Here is a 17,961-nt window from a genome sequence, read left to right on the forward strand (position 1 = left end):
CCTAGAACGTAGCTGAGACAGTGGCTAAACGGTGTCTACTAGCTAAGAAAGAATGCCAATAAAGAACAAACCTGTTCGAAATGAACCATTTACTTCAGGATTTTGAACTGTGCTTCGTCCAACCCCTATTTATGTACGGGGTGTACGGGTTTTCTTTTTCCGCTGGAGTCCATCAGCCACGATGGAAGAATGAGAATGTTTTCGATCCTCAAGACATAGACCTACCTTCATTCTTCGATCCATCTGATCTTCGCGTTCCTTACTCCGTTCTTGTCCAAAGCCCGCTCTTTTAGTCAAACTGCATTTAAAGCTGCAATTATCTGTATCATTCCACTCAGATCAAGCTTTCGCTGAAAATTAGACTAGCACAACTTCAATACCTTTAAAACATCCGTTCTACTGAGAAGTACACCTCATGAATTACAACCACGACTACATGGCCCAGACGCGTGCTGACCACGCCAACGGGCAAGCCCAGCTCAACAGGGCACCAGCGTATCAGCAGCAACAGCATCCCCAGCTACAGCACCAGCAGATCCCCAATTTGGCGTTTCGTAACCAGCAGCACCAAGAGTATCACGAAGATTCGTTCATGGACGAGGACACGTCGGGTTTTGTTGAAAATCTGCCTTCTCAGGAAGCTCAAGTACCGGGGACTAATAGATACACTCAGTTTTACCAGCAGCCGGTGCTTCAGAATCACTATCAGCAACAGCAACAACAGCAACAACAGCAACAGTACGAGCAAAACGTTCAGGTTTCTCCAACCTTCTCGAATGGCCACTTCGACAACTACCCAGGAGACAACAATAGACACCTCCATCTGGTGGACTCTGGGTCGCTGGACGTGTTTAGGCCGCCTCAGGGTATTACTACCTTGAACAATATCTCCAACACGAACTTGCTGGAGGTGAGCAACTCAAACAACTCAGTGACAAACTCGTTGAATGATCCATTGACGTATTCCCACAATAACGTCTCTGTGGGCAACTTGGCTTCGTCGTCACCTCCAAAGCAGCACTCACCCATCCAACCTCATGTTCAGCTCCAAATGCAGCAACCGCCACATCCAACAATTCCGCTGTTGCAATCTGGGTTGAAGCAGCCAAACCCTCAGTATAGAAATAGTGACACTCCACGAACTCCCCCATCGCAGGTGGCTAATCTGCCCGGGAAGTCTGGGGAGGTTCGTGACAGGAGAAATAACTACGTATACTTCAACAGAAACCCAGATCTCATGAGCAAAGTGACTCAAGATAAAGCCGCTGCCATGAAGCTCAGGCTCGAGAATTACTACCAAATGTCTGTGAGCCACGCCATTGAGAGAAATCAGCGTAGATTGGACTTAGAAAACAAGTTGATGGCTGAAGAGGCTGGACTGAGTGAAGAAAGAAAAAATAGGCAGTTGCAAAACTTGGGGAAGAAAGAGTCTCAGTTCTTGCGTCTTAGAAGGACAAAATTATCTTTGGATGACTTTATTACGGTCAAAGTGATTGGTAAAGGTGCCTTTGGTGAGGTCAGATTGGTGCAGAAAAAAGACACAGGTAAGATCTACGCCATGAAGACCCTTTTGAAATCTGAAATGTACAAGAAAGATCAATTGGCGCACGTCAAGGCGGAAAGAGACGTTTTGGCTGGCAGTGATTCTCCTTGGGTGGTCTCTTTATACTACTCATTCCAAGATCACGTCAATCTCTACTTGATTATGGAATTTCTTCCCGGAGGCGATCTTATGACGATGTTGATTCGTTGGCAAATCTTTACGGAAGACATTACGCGATTCTATATGGCAGAGTGTGTTTTGGCGATCGAGGCCATTCACAAGTTGGGTTTCATACATAGAGACGTGAAGCCAGACAATATCTTGATCGATAAGAGAGGACATGTGAAGCTCTCTGACTTTGGATTATCGACAGGGTTCCATAAGACACACGACTCCAAGTACTACAAAAAACTTCTAGAGAAGGAGGACAACAAGGTACAGAACTCCATGTTGCAAGTTCCCGGGAAGGGCCAAGCACAGCGTAATTCGATGATGGTCGATGCCATTCATTTGACCATGAGCAACAGACAGCAAATGCAGACGTGGAGAAAATCCAGAAGACTCATGGCGTATTCAACAGTGGGCACGCCCGACTACATTGCTCCCGAGATCTTTATTCACCAAGGTTACGGTCAGGAATGTGACTGGTGGTCGCTTGGGGCCATCATGTTTGAGTGTCTCATTGGATGGCCCCCTTTCTGTTCTGAGACACCCCACGAGACGTACAGGAAGATCATCAATTGGCAGGAAACGTTAGTGATTCCCGAGGACATTCATTTGCTGCCGGAAGCCGAGGACTTAATCCGGAGGCTCTTAACCAGTAGTGACAGGAGACTTGGCAGGCACGGTGGGGCCGATGAAATCAAGCAGCATCCGTTCTTCCGCGGTGTCGACTGGGAAACAATCAGGCGAGTGGACGCGCCATTTATCCCAAAACTCAAATCGATTACTGATACAAGATTTTTCCCTACCGACGAGCTTGAAAATGTACCTGACAGCCCTGCGATGACAAGGGCTCACAAGCAGCAACAGCAACAGCAACAAGACGGAAAGAATATCAAAGAGGATTTACCATTCATTGGGTACACGTACTCGAGATTTGATTACCTTACGAGGAAAAATGCATTGTAAATTTCGAGAATTCAAATGGTTGCAAAAAAGTACGATGAATACAAGAAGAACAAAGAGCCACTGGGGTGGAGAGTGCATGGTGCGCATGAGGGAGCAAAAGGGTTTTTTTTTTTGTTTAATTCAGGTGTGGATGGCGTGACTGAGCAAAAAAAGGTAAATGTTGCCACTAGCACAGAGGAATTGTTCGGCAATAATCCCCATCGGGGTTATTGCATCCTGCACACATGCGGCTACATACCGTTAGAATGTGAGACACGCTAAATTACTAAGAAAACTGAGGCGAGTGAGCAAAAAAACATGCAGCACACTAGCCACATGCAATCCGGCCGGAACTGTCATAACCCGAAGGGATCAAAACCGAAAGCAAAAAAAAAAAGCTCACGAGATAGAATTGCCAGCAACAAAAGAGCATGCACAGTGCGAAGCTTAAAGAAGCATTGCTTGCTCGAGACACTCTTGTCGAAAGGTGTCTCTTTGCAGAATCGGGCCACAAAGGAAATTTATGGACGGAATTCTAGGCATATGCCCTGCCTGAAGCGAAAAAAAAAAAATTACCATTGCGAAAGAAGCAGTTGTTAATGACAAAATGACGCTCCTGTGCAATGAGCCGCTTGCCATGAACATGCCGAAACTACCGGGTCAAGCTAATCCCCGGAGAAGAGAAAAAAGCTGTTGGGACGGCTAGAACGTTTCTAAATCTGGCTATCCACGTTTTGTTGTCTCCACAACGGGCTTAGATGCTGAAGCCTAATCACTCAGGAGCGTGAATAGCGGAGAGCGTAATTTACACCCCAGCTTTAGTTCCCTTACCTCTCCTCGGCCGGCATTGACTAAAGGTGCCTCCATATGCGCGCTGAGATGACCAGCGAAAAAAGGTGCAAGACACACAAAAATTGATTGATTACCGGTTTTGCCGAAGGCGATGTCTTAGCCAAGCTTAAAAATTAAGAATGAAAAAATATTATCAATCACGGCTGTAACAGCTGGGCACTTCCGATCTCGTCCGGAGACAACTCCCGCAGCCCGACGCTTCACCCGAATTTCTACACTCATTTCATCCATGTTCCTGTACTGCACACAGGCCCCACTCACACACTGCTGCTGCTCCTGCTGCTTCCGAGTGTACACCCCGTTGTTGCGGCTGCTGCCCCGAACATCATTTATAATCAGCGCTGCTTCCTGCCATTGAGTCAGATCTGTTACTAACAGCGTTGAACCCAAGGTTCAAAATACGTACGCAAACGAATCCCAGCTCTCCGATCTTATCCGTTGCCCTTGACAACCGCTTCCGCGTCTTCGACTCCCCCACCTATCTCGTTTGCAGCCACCATGCGTTTCCTCAGCATAGCTTGTTTAGCGTCTGTTGCCATCGCCATGGAAGGTCATAGTTTTGGAGACGACCATGGGCACGAAAATTATGAACACGTGAAGGAATTGAAAGGTTCAAACACCACCGATGACCCTGCTCCCACGCTTTCTCCAGTGCCTCATGTTGCGCACCACCATCACGGGATGCCCATCCTTGAAATGAATCTTAAACCAGAGGAAAGGCTATTCTGGGAAAATTACTCGACGGAAACCTACTTCACCACGCCGTCCAACCACAGAGCAGCTCTTTATCTTCATATTGCTCTCTGGGCGCTCCCGTATATTTTCTTGTATCCATTGGTGCTAGTGTTCTGGAACACCAAGTCGAGGCTCTTTTTTCCAGCATTATCCGTGCACATTGGCGCCGTGTGCGTTTCGATCATCAACTACTGGGTGTTTGCCGGTTCGATCCGTGATGACTTGTACCCTAACAACGCGTTTCACCCCATGTGCGCCATCTTGTTCGTTGGATCCATCGTGCATTGGGCCGTTGCTCTTGTGGCCACGGCTTACTCCTCGCTCGACATTGATAGCCACGCTTACTTTGCCGTGGACGATGAAGGGGCTTCCTCTGATGACGCGTCTTCAATTGACTCGCCTCAATTGACCTTGAGAGACTCCCACTCCGACTCGTTCGAGCTTGACGACATGACCCCCGGTGAAAATAGCCATTTGCATACTTCCAACACTTCGATGATCTCAAAAAAGCCAAACTGGGTCACTAGCTTTGTGGTTCGTTTCCCCATGTTCCGTCAAGTTGTGACCGCGTTTGGCAGAACCGCGCTGGTTCTAACCGCAGTGATGAATTGGGTCCTGTTCTTCTATTTCCTCATTTACACAGGTGTTGCTGTGGCAACTTATGCTGTTTACGGTGCTGACAAGACCATGTTCAATATGTTAGCACATTTCATCAAGGGCGGTGTGTTCTTTGCCTTGGGCTTGCTCACTTTGGCTCGCTACTGCGGCGCTTTTGCTGACAAGGGCTGGGCCTGGAATCACCGTTTTGTTCCTGTCAGGAAAGCTCACCGGGGTTGGTTCAAGTGGCAGCCTGCGGGCCTTTGGTCGATGGAGTTTGTTGAGAGTTCCCTTATCTTATTCTATGGATCTACAAACATATTCTTGGAGCACCTTGCCAATCCTGGTGGTGCATGGTCCGCGAAGGATTTGCAGCATGTGTCAATTGCTTTCATTTATATTGGCTGTGGCCTCTGTGGTGTGTTAGTGGAAAAAAAGTTGAATAACTACCGGTTCCAGAAGGCTACTGAACACATGGCTCTTGTGGCTGACTCCAAAGATGTTGCTCGTGTGGCAAAGGCCATGCCTGGGTTCTCTCCAAACCCATTTCCCATCTTGACTATCTACTGGACAGGTGTTCTCATGTCTAAGCACGAACAAGCCTCTGAATTGTCCACTGCAATCCACACTCAATGGGGTAATCTTTTCGTCACTGGCTGCGCGTTCAGACTCATGACTTATGTGCTTCAAATGGTGACTCCTGTCAACAGCAAGTCGTTAACCAGACCACTGAGCCCAATGACTGAGTTGGTAGTGAGTTTCACCTTGATGTGTGGCGGCCTCATCTTCATGGAGTCTTGCGACCCTGTAGTTTACACGTTCGAATACTACGGGTACACGCCTATGTTTACGCTTAATGTGTCTCTAGGTGTCGTCACACTTCTCATGTCGTGGGAAATGTCTGTCTTTGCATTCAAGGACTGGCTCAAGGCGAAGAAGAGCTCGCTCACGACCATGGCGTGATTGCACACAACCTCCAATTTATGACTTGATGAATTTCAAAGCTCGGTGTATCACGATTTGGTTCTTGCTGGGGTAGCAAGCGAAAAGTAATGTGTGATTGTTGTCTTTGTTGAAACTGATATATGTATTGTGGCCATTGAGGCCTATCCTACCTTCTAATAGCTAATCTTCGTTATATGATCGATTTATTAATTACTTATCCTGTTTTCTTGTAGTTTCGTCCACCACTTGCCTTGCTACTGCTATTTCATTTGGGCCTGTACTGCAGCAGCTTCCTATGAGCCTAATAGTTGGGATTTTGCACCACTGCTCCAATGCGTCCTTCCATTTTTCTGTGTTTGATTTGAAGCCATACTGACTCACGTCAGCCATGTCGTTGCTAAAACCAAGGTTTGGGTAAACAACCAAGGACAATTGAGAAGAGGATATTTCGTTGACGTAATTGGCAAAATCTGTGACGAGCTCAAAATCAACACAGTTGCATCCCACGCCAATGAGGTACTGATCAAATGCTGAAGAAATGGATCTCTGCTGTAGAATGTACTGTATCACCTCCCTCAAGTCTGTTCCATCTGCGAGGGTGGTGCTGGTCTTGCAAGAGAAGCAGATGTAGAACTCTTTAGAAATGTTGAACAGCTTCACAAGCTCCACAATGGCCTTCACCTCGTCGAACGAAGGGATTGTTTCGAATGCAATCAAGTCTGTGTCTCTGTTGGCAAGAAAAAAGCGTACCTGCTCCGTATGGTACTCCTCCAATTTGCCCAAACCAACGTCGCCATATTCTCCACTGTACTCGGCTCCATTGGCCAAGTAAGCTCCAAAGGGCCCTATAGAGCCCGCAATGTAGCGTTTTCCTCCATCCAGAACACCGTCCACTGCTCTCTTTGCTGTGTCCACAGAGATCTTCCACACATTGCGGGTTTCCTCCAAACCCATGCCCCTGTGCTTGGCCAACGTCGCCTGAGATGCCTGATACGTCGACGTGATGATGATATCGGCGCCCTTCTCAAGGTAGTTTCTGTGTACCTGCTCAATGATCAGGGGATCTCCCAAAAGCACCTCAGTGGACCACAAGGGGGACCCCTTCACGTACATGGGGGACGAAGGTGGAATGATCTCTTCAAGCTGTGTGCCCATGGCGCCGTCGAGGACAAGGCGACGCTTTTGTGCTAGTTCTTTGATCAGCATATGTAGTTGAAGTGTGGGTGAAGGGATTTTGCACCGATGTGAGAAAGTTTAGGAAGACCTGCTTGAAGTGTATGGGGAAGAAATAACGAGGCATAATATCAAGGGAGCAGCGAAGGAATTACGATTTCTAGCGGTAATGAGAAAGGTTCTATAAAGACAGTCTCGTCAAATCATGCTGGGGCTCATTTGAGTGACTCAAGTCGTAAGGAGTTGATTGTGCATCTTTCAGAGCACCTCTCTTAGTGCACCTTATTATTGAGACTCAGTAGCACACGAGCAAAGCACTAGTACCTTAGAGACATAGAAGGGAGGAATCTCACTCAACACCTAGCGGAACTTGAAAATACTCTTCTGTGTGACTGCACTTCTGCTGAATTCATTTTTAGTTTTGTATGTTCGTATTTTTCAGTCTTCTCTTCTCTACTTTCACGATGTTACATTTTCCATCCTAGTGACATATTTCGCAGCAAATGCAAATGCTCATACTACTTTCCACCATAGGAGCATTCTCACAATCACCCAAAAACCCACTGCTTTCGTGTAAAGGATCTCTCTGAATCAACTGCCGCAACAGTCTTTATCTCCAATTCTTTCAACTTCAGGCCGTTTCTAGTGAATTATTCTGTTACACCTGGATGTGTCCTGCACACACCAACACACGCATATATTTTCCATCTTCAACACTACCACCAACAAGCCAATGGATAACCCCAACAAGAGAACCAGAGACGAGTTCGAGGGCCCAGACGCCCATGTGGGGCCCGGGTACGACGACTACGATGATCCAACGAAAAGACAACACATTGACCCCACGGCAGAGTTAATCACCAACATTTGCAAAGACATCAGACGAATTGGTGAAAATAGTAACTTGGCCAACCAGGTCGACGACATCTCGTATATCTCCAACCCTATAGTGGCCGAATTTGAGAAGATCGATAAGCTCAGAGACGCCGTGTTGTCCACGTTATATGCGGTAGTCATTGAGCAGCCTCAGAAGATCAGCGCTCTTAGTGTGCTTATCATCATTTGTAACGCTAAGAATTTCCTTGTGGCCAAATACGTAATTGAATTCTTCCATGCTAAAGCTCAGGCGCTACTAGACAAGCTCAGAGAGCTGTCGATGGAGGTGGAAGTGAAGCTGGAGAAACAGGCTGAGGATGCTGGTGTCTTCAACGATTTAAAGTCTGTGTTCAAGTTTTTGGGCGCCTTGAGCCCCATTGTCACCGATAATGCTGTGTCTGGGATTTTAAAACAGCTTTTAAATACTGCTATTGAGTTGCAGAACGCTTCGGGCGACAAGAGAAACGGCATCGCTGAAGAAATCTTCTACAATGTGTTGATTGCAACACCGTATCTCTTTGCTAACAGTTTCTCCGATGCTACTGTCCAGGAAGCAAACGAAATCCTTGATTTGGCAAGCACTTTCAAAATCGTGGAACAGGATGAGGCCAAGACAGTCAGCGTACTTGAACCTTTTGACGCCAAACACAAAAATTTCGCAGATGAATTGCCTTACAAGCCAAGAAAGCTCATCACTTTGGTTTTGCCAGCTCTTGTGGCCTTACAAAAGCCGGGGAAGGATTGGGAAGGTTTCAGGGGTGCTCTATTCCTTGACTACAGTGACCTAGTTGACCCTATAGTAAAGGAGGCTTTAGAGTCGAACGAAATCTCCCATGAGCTCGTCAAGCACGCTTTGCCACAGTTCTCCATCCCTTCCATCGAGGAAATTGCTAACTACAAACCTGATGGCTTGATCGACAATCTTTGGTTTGAACATCCAAGACTTCTTTTCCAAGTGTACAATACGAGCACAGACTTTGAAACCGTGCCATCAATAGAATCATATTATGGATTGTTCTTTAAAGACATTGCTTTCGACATCTTGACTAACATGTCTTTCAACCAGAAGGAAGCGTCGATTCAATTGTCAATATTAGATCTTTTCTGTTCAAGAGACTTGTTCAGTCCTCCTGGCTCCTCCGTTGACCAACTCTCGATGATAGCCAAAGACAATGAATCTGGTGAAAACAATCCTCCCCTTTCCACGTGGAAGATTGAGGACGTTGCCGTGGAGAGTATTCTCACAATGATCTTCCAGCTTCCAAACCCTCTTCATTACGAAATATATTACTACACAGTTTTGATCTCTTGCTGCCAAGAGAGCCCTGAATCGATCGCTCCGGTGTTTGGAAGAGCTATCAGATTCTTTTACAAAAATTTGGAGACTTTGGACTACGAGCTTAAGATTCGTTATATGGACTGGATGACCACTCAAATTTCTAACTTCGACTTCAGCTGGAAGTGGGACGAATGGGTCGCAGACTCTCAGCTCTATGCTAACCTCAACTATCATCCCAAGAAGAACTTCATCAAAAACTTGATTGCTAAAGAGATCCGTCTCTCCAACAAGGCAAGAATAAAGGACAATTTTGTTACTATGCAGCAAGACGAAAATGGGGAGAACAAACTCATGGCGCTTGACGAGTTTTACAAATACCTTGACATCTCGCTTTACCCTAATGCTTTGGACTTCGCTATTAATTACGACTACGAACTTTATGGTGGTAATAACGAGGAGTTGAAGAAGGTGATTATCGACGCAATCAACCATCGCAAAGAATCGATGGCTGACAAGTTGTTATTGTCGCCGCAGGAGGAGCTCATGTACGAATTCTCCAATCCACAACTCCCTCTTCATGAAATTGCTAACAAGCTATATGATTTTATTATCGCAAACTGGAGATCGAACGAGCAATTCTATGACATGATCAAGGAAACGATTGAGGCCATCAAGTCATCTGTCGTTCACGTCGATGCCGATCGTATATTGATCAACCTCCTTTTCCAGACATATGCTTATATTGGGTCAAGATCAATCTACTCTGTGGTCAGTATTCTCAACAGAGATATTGCCAAATTGAAATTTATCAGCGGCCAAACAGTCACCGAAGAAGACTACAAGGCCAGTGGTACAGATTTCTCGTTCCCCGATATGGAATTAAATGATGAACAATTCCAAGAGAGACAAAAATGGATCGTGGACTCCATTCTAAGAATTTGGGTTCATCAACCACAGGTAGCATTCCTTATCTTGGAGTACCTCATAGAGTTCGGTATCCTCAATGCTAATTTCCTTATCAAAAAGGCATTGGACTTTGACCATAATCTTATCATCAGCAATGTCTCGTGTATGGAATCTATAAATCGAGTGTTGAGCAACAGCTCTCAGGGTGATCAATTCAAGGAAGTGATTCTCACTTTGTTCGGACGTATCGTTGAAAATTTGAATCTCACAGTGATGAAACTCGAAGTTACAGATCCTGCTAATGATGAGATAGAAATCATCAAGCAAATCAGCGAGGATCAGAAGAGTGATGAGCAGTTGATGGCTAAGATTGACTTGCAATGGTTGTTTTATGAGTACAGAGGCTTACTCAAGACTTACTTGAGGAAGTTCAACGTTGAGCACGCGGAGTTCTTGGATGACGCCAAAAATTTGTTTAGCGGCATACAGAACGAACCCACTAAGAACGACGTTTTTAGATGGCTCGAGGAGTTGCAATATTGAGGTTGCATAATCTTAAAAAGCTGGCAATGCCTGTATACGCGCACCCGATTATGGCGCTACCATAAGATATCAACGAGTTGAACTGATCTCCCACATATAGTTTTAGAACGACAAAATTAGATAGTAATGACACAGACGCTAGCAGTCGAGACAACAAACCTCACATATGTGTTTAACAATAAGAAATGCGGATTGGAGGATATTAATTTGCAAATCCCATGGGGTACCACCAATCTTCTCGTGGGACCTAACGGTGCTGGTAAATCCACGCTTTTGAAGATTCTTGCTGGAAAAACTCTAGTGAAACAAGGCAAGTTGAGGCTTGGAGGGTTCGATCCTTTTGAATTCTCTCCGACTCGTCACGAGCAACATAATTCCGACATCAACAACTACATCTCGTACTTGGGCACAGAGTGGGCGAACAACGAGGTAGTGAAGAGAGATATCCCCGTCAAGCTCCTCATATCATCAATTGGCGGTGAAGCATACAGGGAGAGACGTGACGAGCTCATTCAGATCATGGACTTGGACCCTGATTGGTCCATGTGTTCTATCAGTGATGGTGAGCGTAGGAGGGTGCAATTGGTGATGGGCTTACTCAAGCCATGGAAATTGCTTTTATTGGATGAAGTGACGGTGGATTTGGACGTGATCGTGCGCCAGAACTTGCTCAATTTCCTTAAGAGGGAGTGTAAGGAGAGAGGCTGTTGTGTGATATATGCCACACATATCTTCGATGGGCTTGGCAAAAATTGGTGTGACCGTGTAATTCACTTGAACGCTGGAAGAAAGACAGATGATGTTGATGTGAGCAAGATCGAATTCTCTGACGATACCAAGGAGATCGAAGTGCAGAAGAGCGAAGAAGGCATCATTAATCGAATCAAAGTGGCCATGGCTCAATCCTTACATCCCTTGGTGTTGCACTGGCTTCGAGACGATCTTGAGGAGCGAGGCAGCCGTGAAGATGAGAAAGCCAGAATTGCGCAGAGGCAATTGGACTGGGACAATGCCAGAGACGGGCACTACTTCGACAAGGACCTGAAGATTGCCCAGTACTTTCAAGCCACACGTGGCCGTCCCAACAAGAGCTGAGCAGTTGACAAGTGACACATTTTGAGGACTTTGCTAAGGTTAAAAGCCCTTTTTAGACTTCGATCCACCGTTCCGTATAGTATATAACAATACAGCATTACACATCCTTGTCGCTCGTTTCTCCCTCGTCTTCGTTCATTCGTCTCTCCAACTCCAAGAACTCCCTGAGCTCTTTCTCTTTATCTAGCTCTTTTTGCGTGAGCCACAAGTTATATTTGCACATGAGAAGCTCTCTCTGGTAGTCAGTAGCGTGGATGGTCAAGATCTCTTTCTGAGGCGTCTTCTGTACAAATTGCTGTCTTTTGGGATGGTTGCTAGACATCAAGGGCGTAGAAGGGCCCCTTTTCTGGGCGGTAGGAGAGCTGAAGGCGTGGAGGGACATAATAGTGTTGAGTAGCCAGTGGTGGTTTGTTTGTTAGTATTGTGTTCGCGATGTAAACAGAGGGGAGAAAAAGGCGGGTGACAGAGATGAAATTTTCAAAAAGGAAGTATAACAAATAACAAGTAAACTCTGAAAGTATAGTAATGCTGGTGATATGGGGATCTTCTAGCTGACATAGGAAGATATGTGTCTTCCAAAATTTCACTCCTTCAGCACTTCTATACTATGCGAGTCGCAGGCGATCAGAGCAGCTTGATAGTACTGCCATTGAAATGTAAAAACTTGAGAACCGCTTCAAAAAATCGGTTGAATCGATCTCGAAGAACAACTTTGCTTCGTGAGGGCTTTTCAAAGCGGTAGCCATGCGTTGAAGGCCATTTATCACAATCCAGGCAGAGATGTACACCACGATAGGTAAGGTGCGATATTCAAAGTGATCCACACAAACCCGTTTAATAAGGCACCCACAAATGAGATTCTGGTCCCATTAAACAGGCTCCAATTGAGCAATTTATTTCCTTCTGAACTCCTAGAGATCTTTATTCGCTTCACGTATCTGAACTTCTCCCACCTTGGCCTCGTGGTCCTTCACGTGACCAAAGCACCAATGCCAGAGAGGTTGGAAAATTTTTTTTCCAGTCCCTTTTCCCCTTTCCCTCTTTATCCACAAAACTACCTATTCATCATGTCTGACGAGAGAACCTTCATTGCCATTAAGCCCGACGGTGTCCAGAGAGGCTTGATCAACAAGATCTTGGGCAGATTCGAGAACAGAGGCTTCAAGTTGGTGGGCATCAAGCTCTGCCAGCCATCTGAGTCTCTCTTGAGAGAGCACTACGACGACTTGCAGTCCAAGCCTTTCTTCCCATCCTTGTTGTCCTACATGTTGTCTGGTCCAGTGTTGGCCACCGTTTGGGAAGGTAAGGATGTTGTCAAGCAGGGTAGAGCCATCTTGGGTGCCACCAACCCCTTGGCTTCTGCTCCAGGCACCATCAGAGGTGACTACGCCATTGACATGGGTAGAAACGTGTGCCACGGCTCTGACTCTGTTGAGTCTGCCCAGAAGGAGATTGCTTTGTGGTTCAAGAAGGAGGAGTTGGTTGAGTACAAGCCAGCCATGTTCTCCTGGATCTACGAGTAAGTGTTGCTGCCAGACTACTTTATAGTTAGCAATAGACGCAATTGACTCATGAAGTGTAGGGCCATAGTAAAAGAAGTTCTGAATTGATCTCTCAAGGCTAATTGTTTTCCCCAATGGACTTTTTCAGCCTGTAGTGTAATGTTAATGTTCATCGACCGACACCTTAAGGTAAAAGAAACCACGATGGAGATAGTTTTAAAAAGCAACTGAACGTCAAGTAGAAAGCAATTGAACGTCAACTATCACGGAATCGAAATAAAGAAAAAAAAAAAATAAAAAATAAATTCTCCGACTTTTTCAGTATACCAGCTGGGGCACCACCTTCGATGTACCCACTGGTTTTCCCCATCAACATCCTGCACAAGTGCAAGTTCACGGTAAGCTACCACCACTTCTACAATGTCCATGGACGGGGATCTCTTCAATGTCGGCGAGAATGACGAGGATATGTTAGACGGAGACGAGGATAACGACAGCTACGGGATGGACGTGGACGAAGACAATCAGAACGACGAAGACGAGGATGGTGGGGACAACAACGACAACGACAATGATAACGACAACGAACAGGGGAACGAGGACGATGACGATGATGAAGATGGAGGTGAAGACGATGATGGTGAAGGTGAAGACGGTGATGATGCTGACGATGAGTCCGAAAAGGGAAGAAATGATGAAGAAGCTGATGCAAGTGGCCAGGCCGGGTCTGTGGAGGAGAAGAAAACAGAGAATAGAGATGAGGCTGAGAGCAAAGAAAATGGCGAAAGAAGTGGATCAAGTACAGAAATTGGGGATGCTGCCTCGGGAAGTGGCGTACAGAAAGATACTTCTTCTGAGTCTTCCACCGCGGACTACAAGAGCATCAGACAAAAAGCACGCGAAGGAGTGAAGAAGGCAACGTATTTTGATATACTGCCCATGATGGCTTGCCCCTACGCAAACCAGTGTCATGCGTTTGCTGTGTCTGAAGGACCCAAGTGGTTGTTGACGGGAGGAGAGGACGGGTTCATTCGAAAGTACGACTTCATTGCGTCCATTGAGGGAAAAGCACCATTGACAGTGGCGCAGAAACACAATCTTATGGATAGCATCACTAAAGCGGGTGTTATTGGTTCCTATTGGGAGAATGAACAGCCGCAAACAAAACAGCAGATCATGAACTCGAATCCCAAGATCAAGCCCTCAGATTTCACCTCTGGGGCAATTTCATACGAGCCCAAAGTCAACCCGGTATACGCCCTTGACGTTGAGAGGAACGGTTACTGGTGTCTTTCAGGTTTGCTGTCGGGTGGTATCTGTCTATATACCATGATTTACAACGAAGGTGCTATCCACCACTACTTTCCGCATAACGAACAAAAGCACTCACAGCATACAATGTCGAATGGTCATCTGGATACAATCTCCGTACTTCGACTTAACTTCGAGCAGAACAGGTTTCTCTCAGGGTCCTGGGATAAGACCATCAGGGAATGGGACTTAAATACCGGGAATGTTGTAAATCTATACAAGGGTAGCTCAGGGCAGATTTCAAATATTCAGTACAGGCCACAGGGTCTTGGTGATATCACATTTGAAGTTGATGCTGATTTGGAACCAAAAAACGAAAACAGTGACGTTGACTCTCTCTTTGGAGACAGTGACGAGGACAACGACGGAGAGGGTGACAAGGATGACATGGAGGAGGATAAGGTAGCCAAAGCTAATACCAAACTGGATTCCAGAGGCAAGAATAAGATTGTTACATCAGACACGATTTTCATGAGCTCAAGCAGCGACGGAACTGTCAATATTTGGGACGCTCGTGTGTCTAATGGAACGGCAGTTCTCCGAATAGGCGTTCCTGAGGGAGTTCCGCCTTGGTGTATGACTTCGTCGTGGTCAAATGATGGTGATAAAATATACGTTGGCAGAAGAAACAGCACCGTGGAAGAGCTTTCTTTGCGCATGCCTCATAAACGAGGAACAGGATCTACGATGGTGCCCAATGTGTCTAAATGCCTTCAGTTCCCTAAAATTTCAGGACCAGTGTCTGCTCTTTCAGTCATGCCCAACGACAACTTTCTTCTATGTGGTTCGAATGATAATATTCGTCTATATAACCTCAGTCTTTATGACGACTTTGCCCAGGAGACCACTGTTCTGAAGAAGAGAGCAACACCTTTCTTTGTTATTCCAGGCCACCATGGAGGTATTTTGTCAAACTTGTACGTTGACGATACTGGACGCTTCATGATAAGTACAAGTGGAAATCGTGGATGGGGACAGTCATCCTATGCTGATGCTGTGCTTGTATATTCGATAGACTACGAGAACCAGCAGTAATTCGTGCCAATACGATCATGTGCTTAATATATGTATAGAGTCACGCAAGGTACCAAGACCAATTTGCGTGAGATCAAGACTCATATCGACCACATCGCTAAATTTGGACGTGATGCCGCCAGCGACTTCACGAATGCCATGGCGCACAGTAGTTAAGGCCTCCGGAATGAGAGATTCAAAAGACGAGCTGATGGAATTAATCAGCCCAAGGGGTCCGAAGGTGTAATTTCGTATGCTTAGCTCGCTGTGACGAAGTAAGCAGTGTATCAAGAAGCCAACGAATCCAACACTGACGCTGATCTTGTAGATGTTGTAATGTAGACCTGCTCTCTTATTACGTTTCGCCACAGAGTTCTCCTCGTTCTCGATGCTGTCACTAGAGTGGCTAAATATCTTTCTGAATATGACAGAAGACTTGTTGACCAATGTGTGGTTCAAGGAATTGGATACTGCACCCAAACTGGATAACGAAGATGAAAGCAGGCCCATTCTAGTGGAGTCGATGTCGTCTTCAGTCGATGTGATAGAATCTGTCAACGCACTTTGCTCTATGTGGTGAGCAAGCAATTCGCTAGCATGTGCTGCCTCTGCCTGCTGTTGTTGATGCTGGCGCTCGAGGATCCTGCTTAATTCAGTCGAATCAAATAAGTGCAGCATGTCTGTGGGTCCATCTAAAGCCGATGAAGTAACTAACACAGACTCCGTATTGAACTGGCCAAACCAAATATCTGTGGTGGATGACTTATTGGTGAGTTTCAGCAAGGGGAATGCTTCGATAAGCTTCTTTGCTTTGCTCAAAATTTGCAGTAGATCCTCGTTGGTGATATTCTCAAACAAGTTCGAGGCGCTCAAAGCAGCGTGGGTCTGAGAAGGATCGATATAATATAGGGCGGTGTCTGGATCGTCATTAATCTCTAGTTTGGTCATGATGTCGTCTTTGAAGTGTTGCAACGCTGCGACATAAATGTACAAGTTTGCAGCCACAGAATTGTAGCTTAGCACAAAATCCCAAAGGGGAAGAAGTAAGCTCATGTTTGATAAGTCGTGGCTGAAAATAGTGAGGATTGCCAGGAGAGGCTCAATAAACTTATAGTCGTAATATTGTCCCGAGGTGCACTGGAAGGACTGGCTCGAAACGCAGGCAAGATGGAACAACTGCGGGTCTATTTCTTCAAGTAAAGCAGCCATAACCTTCAAGTGGTTGATAGTGAGGTCGATACTGGGGAGCATAAAGTCACGCAAGTGGAGCACGGCAAGACGCTCCAAAACGGCGAACGCCAACGTCTCATCCACCAGTTTCGTCAGCAGGTTGTAGAAGACCATAAGCACCACGCTGGCCACGTCGTGAAACCCTTGGTAGTAGTGTAAGCATGGGTACTTACGCAAAACACGCACAACGAGCCCAAAGAGCCGTCTGCGCAACTCCTCAATGTCCTCAGGCAGAAAGACCGTGGCAAACAGCCCGCCTGCGGGAGGGAGAGAGTGCAAATGCGACGAGACCGTGAACAGCCGCTTAATGTCCAAAGAGACCTGGTCTTCATCCTTATGCTCAGCCAAGTCGTTCGTGTCTAGCTGGTCAAGCGTCTGTAAACTCAACGACACCTCCGAGACCCCGACAAGCGCAGGCCAAGCCGCCTGGCGCAACGTGTTGCTCACGAGGCCATCCAGAGTACGGCAATATTCTCTGACTTTATTCCAGTCACCCGCTTCGACGGCCTCAGCGACAGCTTTGCTCTTGAGGCCTATCACCGTTTCACTTAGCGGGCCCTCCTCCTTATATAGCAGCGGGTCCATCTGGTGGAAGTCGACCCACTCCTTGGAGACGCCCCGCTCAAACGACGTCAGCATGGGAGGATAAGTATGAAGGTTTCGAAAAACAAAGGGTGGGGGGAAAGTTGGTAAAGATTCAAACTGGGTGTGATGGAGGAGGAAGATAAGTGTGTGAGAGGTTTATTGACCAGGGGCGCCAGCTGCAGGAGCCTGTGTTAGAGGAAAGAGAGTGAGAGTCAATTGAGGGAGAAGATTTGAGGAGTTGAAGGAAATTTATGGGCCAGGTCAGTTGGTCAGTAGATGAATGGTGTCTCTGTTAGGGCTAATTTTTCTTTTTTTCTTTTTTTCTTTTGGTACTTGTTCGTGTTGAGTATGGGTCCTGTGGATGAGAAGTGTGAAATGGGTGCAAAAAAGCATGCGACTGATGCACATGCTAGTTTACTGAGAAAGTGGGCAGATAGGCTGATTTCATTTGTTCAAGATTCACATGGAGGTGAAGAAGTTTTTTTTTTTTTTTTGGACAATTTGGGTTGAAGATCTTTGGTTTGAGTGAAATTGTTTAGGGAACAGTAAATCTGAAATCAAGATTTCAGTCCATCCAGATGAGCAAGGACAGTTGTTGACACGCCAAAGTAGGATGCAAAAAGTGTTTTGCAGTCGCAGCTCTAGATGCCCATGGTGATATTTGC

The 17,961-nt window shown here is 46.1% G+C and overlaps 9 protein-coding genes across 9 annotated transcripts; 6 read left to right on the plus strand and 3 right to left on the minus strand. All coding sequences in view use genetic code 12, as the record gives it.

The window, feature by feature from the left end:
* Positions 1 to 415: 415 nt before the first annotated feature.
* On the plus strand, positions 416 to 2,674 carry CBK1 (serine/threonine protein kinase CBK1; the record flags this gene model as incomplete). The annotated part of the gene is made up of 1 exon (XM_029032902.2): positions 416 to 2,674. The coding sequence occupies one exon, from the start codon at positions 416 to 418 to the stop codon at positions 2,672 to 2,674; it is 2,259 nt and encodes a 752-aa protein (XP_028893217.2).
* Positions 2,675 to 4,048: 1,374 nt separating this feature from the next.
* Positions 4,049 to 5,800, plus strand: CJI96_0003277 (uncharacterized protein; the record flags this gene model as incomplete). Its single annotated transcript, XM_029032901.2, has 1 exon — positions 4,049 to 5,800. One exon carries the CDS (start codon positions 4,049 to 4,051, stop codon positions 5,798 to 5,800), a length of 1,752 nt encoding a protein of 583 aa, XP_028893216.2.
* A 192-nt stretch (positions 5,801 to 5,992) lies between these two features.
* SAM4 (S-adenosylmethionine-homocysteine S-methyltransferase) lies at positions 5,993 to 6,988 on the minus strand (the record flags this gene model as incomplete). Its single annotated transcript, XM_029032900.2, has 1 exon — positions 5,993 to 6,988. One exon carries the CDS (start codon positions 6,986 to 6,988, stop codon positions 5,993 to 5,995), a length of 996 nt encoding a protein of 331 aa, XP_028893215.2.
* Positions 6,989 to 7,688: 700 nt separating this feature from the next.
* Positions 7,689 to 10,559, plus strand: GCR3 (Gcr3p; the record flags this gene model as incomplete). The annotated part of the gene is made up of 1 exon (XM_029032899.2): positions 7,689 to 10,559. The coding sequence occupies one exon, from the start codon at positions 7,689 to 7,691 to the stop codon at positions 10,557 to 10,559; it is 2,871 nt and encodes a 956-aa protein (XP_028893214.2).
* Positions 10,560 to 10,685: 126 nt separating this feature from the next.
* Positions 10,686 to 11,654, plus strand: CAF16 (putative ATP-binding cassette family ATPase; the record flags this gene model as incomplete). The annotated part of the gene is made up of 1 exon (XM_029032887.2): positions 10,686 to 11,654. One exon carries the CDS (start codon positions 10,686 to 10,688, stop codon positions 11,652 to 11,654), a length of 969 nt encoding a protein of 322 aa, XP_028893202.2.
* A 97-nt stretch (positions 11,655 to 11,751) lies between these two features.
* CJI96_0003281 (uncharacterized protein) lies at positions 11,752 to 12,036 on the minus strand (the record flags this gene model as incomplete). Its single annotated transcript, XM_029032881.1, has 1 exon — positions 11,752 to 12,036. The coding sequence occupies one exon, from the start codon at positions 12,034 to 12,036 to the stop codon at positions 11,752 to 11,754; it is 285 nt and encodes a 94-aa protein (XP_028893196.1).
* A 685-nt stretch (positions 12,037 to 12,721) lies between these two features.
* On the plus strand, positions 12,722 to 13,177 carry YNK1 (nucleoside diphosphate kinase; the record flags this gene model as incomplete). Its single annotated transcript, XM_029032880.1, has 1 exon — positions 12,722 to 13,177. The coding sequence occupies one exon, from the start codon at positions 12,722 to 12,724 to the stop codon at positions 13,175 to 13,177; it is 456 nt and encodes a 151-aa protein (XP_028893195.1).
* A 399-nt stretch (positions 13,178 to 13,576) lies between these two features.
* On the plus strand, positions 13,577 to 15,502 carry CJI96_0003283 (SAGA complex subunit; the record flags this gene model as incomplete). The annotated part of the gene is made up of 1 exon (XM_029032895.2): positions 13,577 to 15,502. One exon carries the CDS (start codon positions 13,577 to 13,579, stop codon positions 15,500 to 15,502), a length of 1,926 nt encoding a protein of 641 aa, XP_028893210.2.
* Positions 15,503 to 15,517: 15 nt separating this feature from the next.
* On the minus strand, positions 15,518 to 17,350 carry GYP8 (Gyp8p; the record flags this gene model as incomplete). The annotated part of the gene is made up of 1 exon (XM_029032877.2): positions 15,518 to 17,350. One exon carries the CDS (start codon positions 17,348 to 17,350, stop codon positions 15,518 to 15,520), a length of 1,833 nt encoding a protein of 610 aa, XP_028893192.2.
* Positions 17,351 to 17,961: the final 611 nt, after the last annotated feature.

The sequence above is a fragment of the Candidozyma auris genome, chromosome 3 (genome assembly GCF_003013715.1).
Source record: "Candidozyma auris chromosome 3, complete sequence".
Taxonomy (NCBI): domain Eukaryota; kingdom Fungi; phylum Ascomycota; class Pichiomycetes; order Serinales; family Metschnikowiaceae; genus Candidozyma; species Candidozyma auris.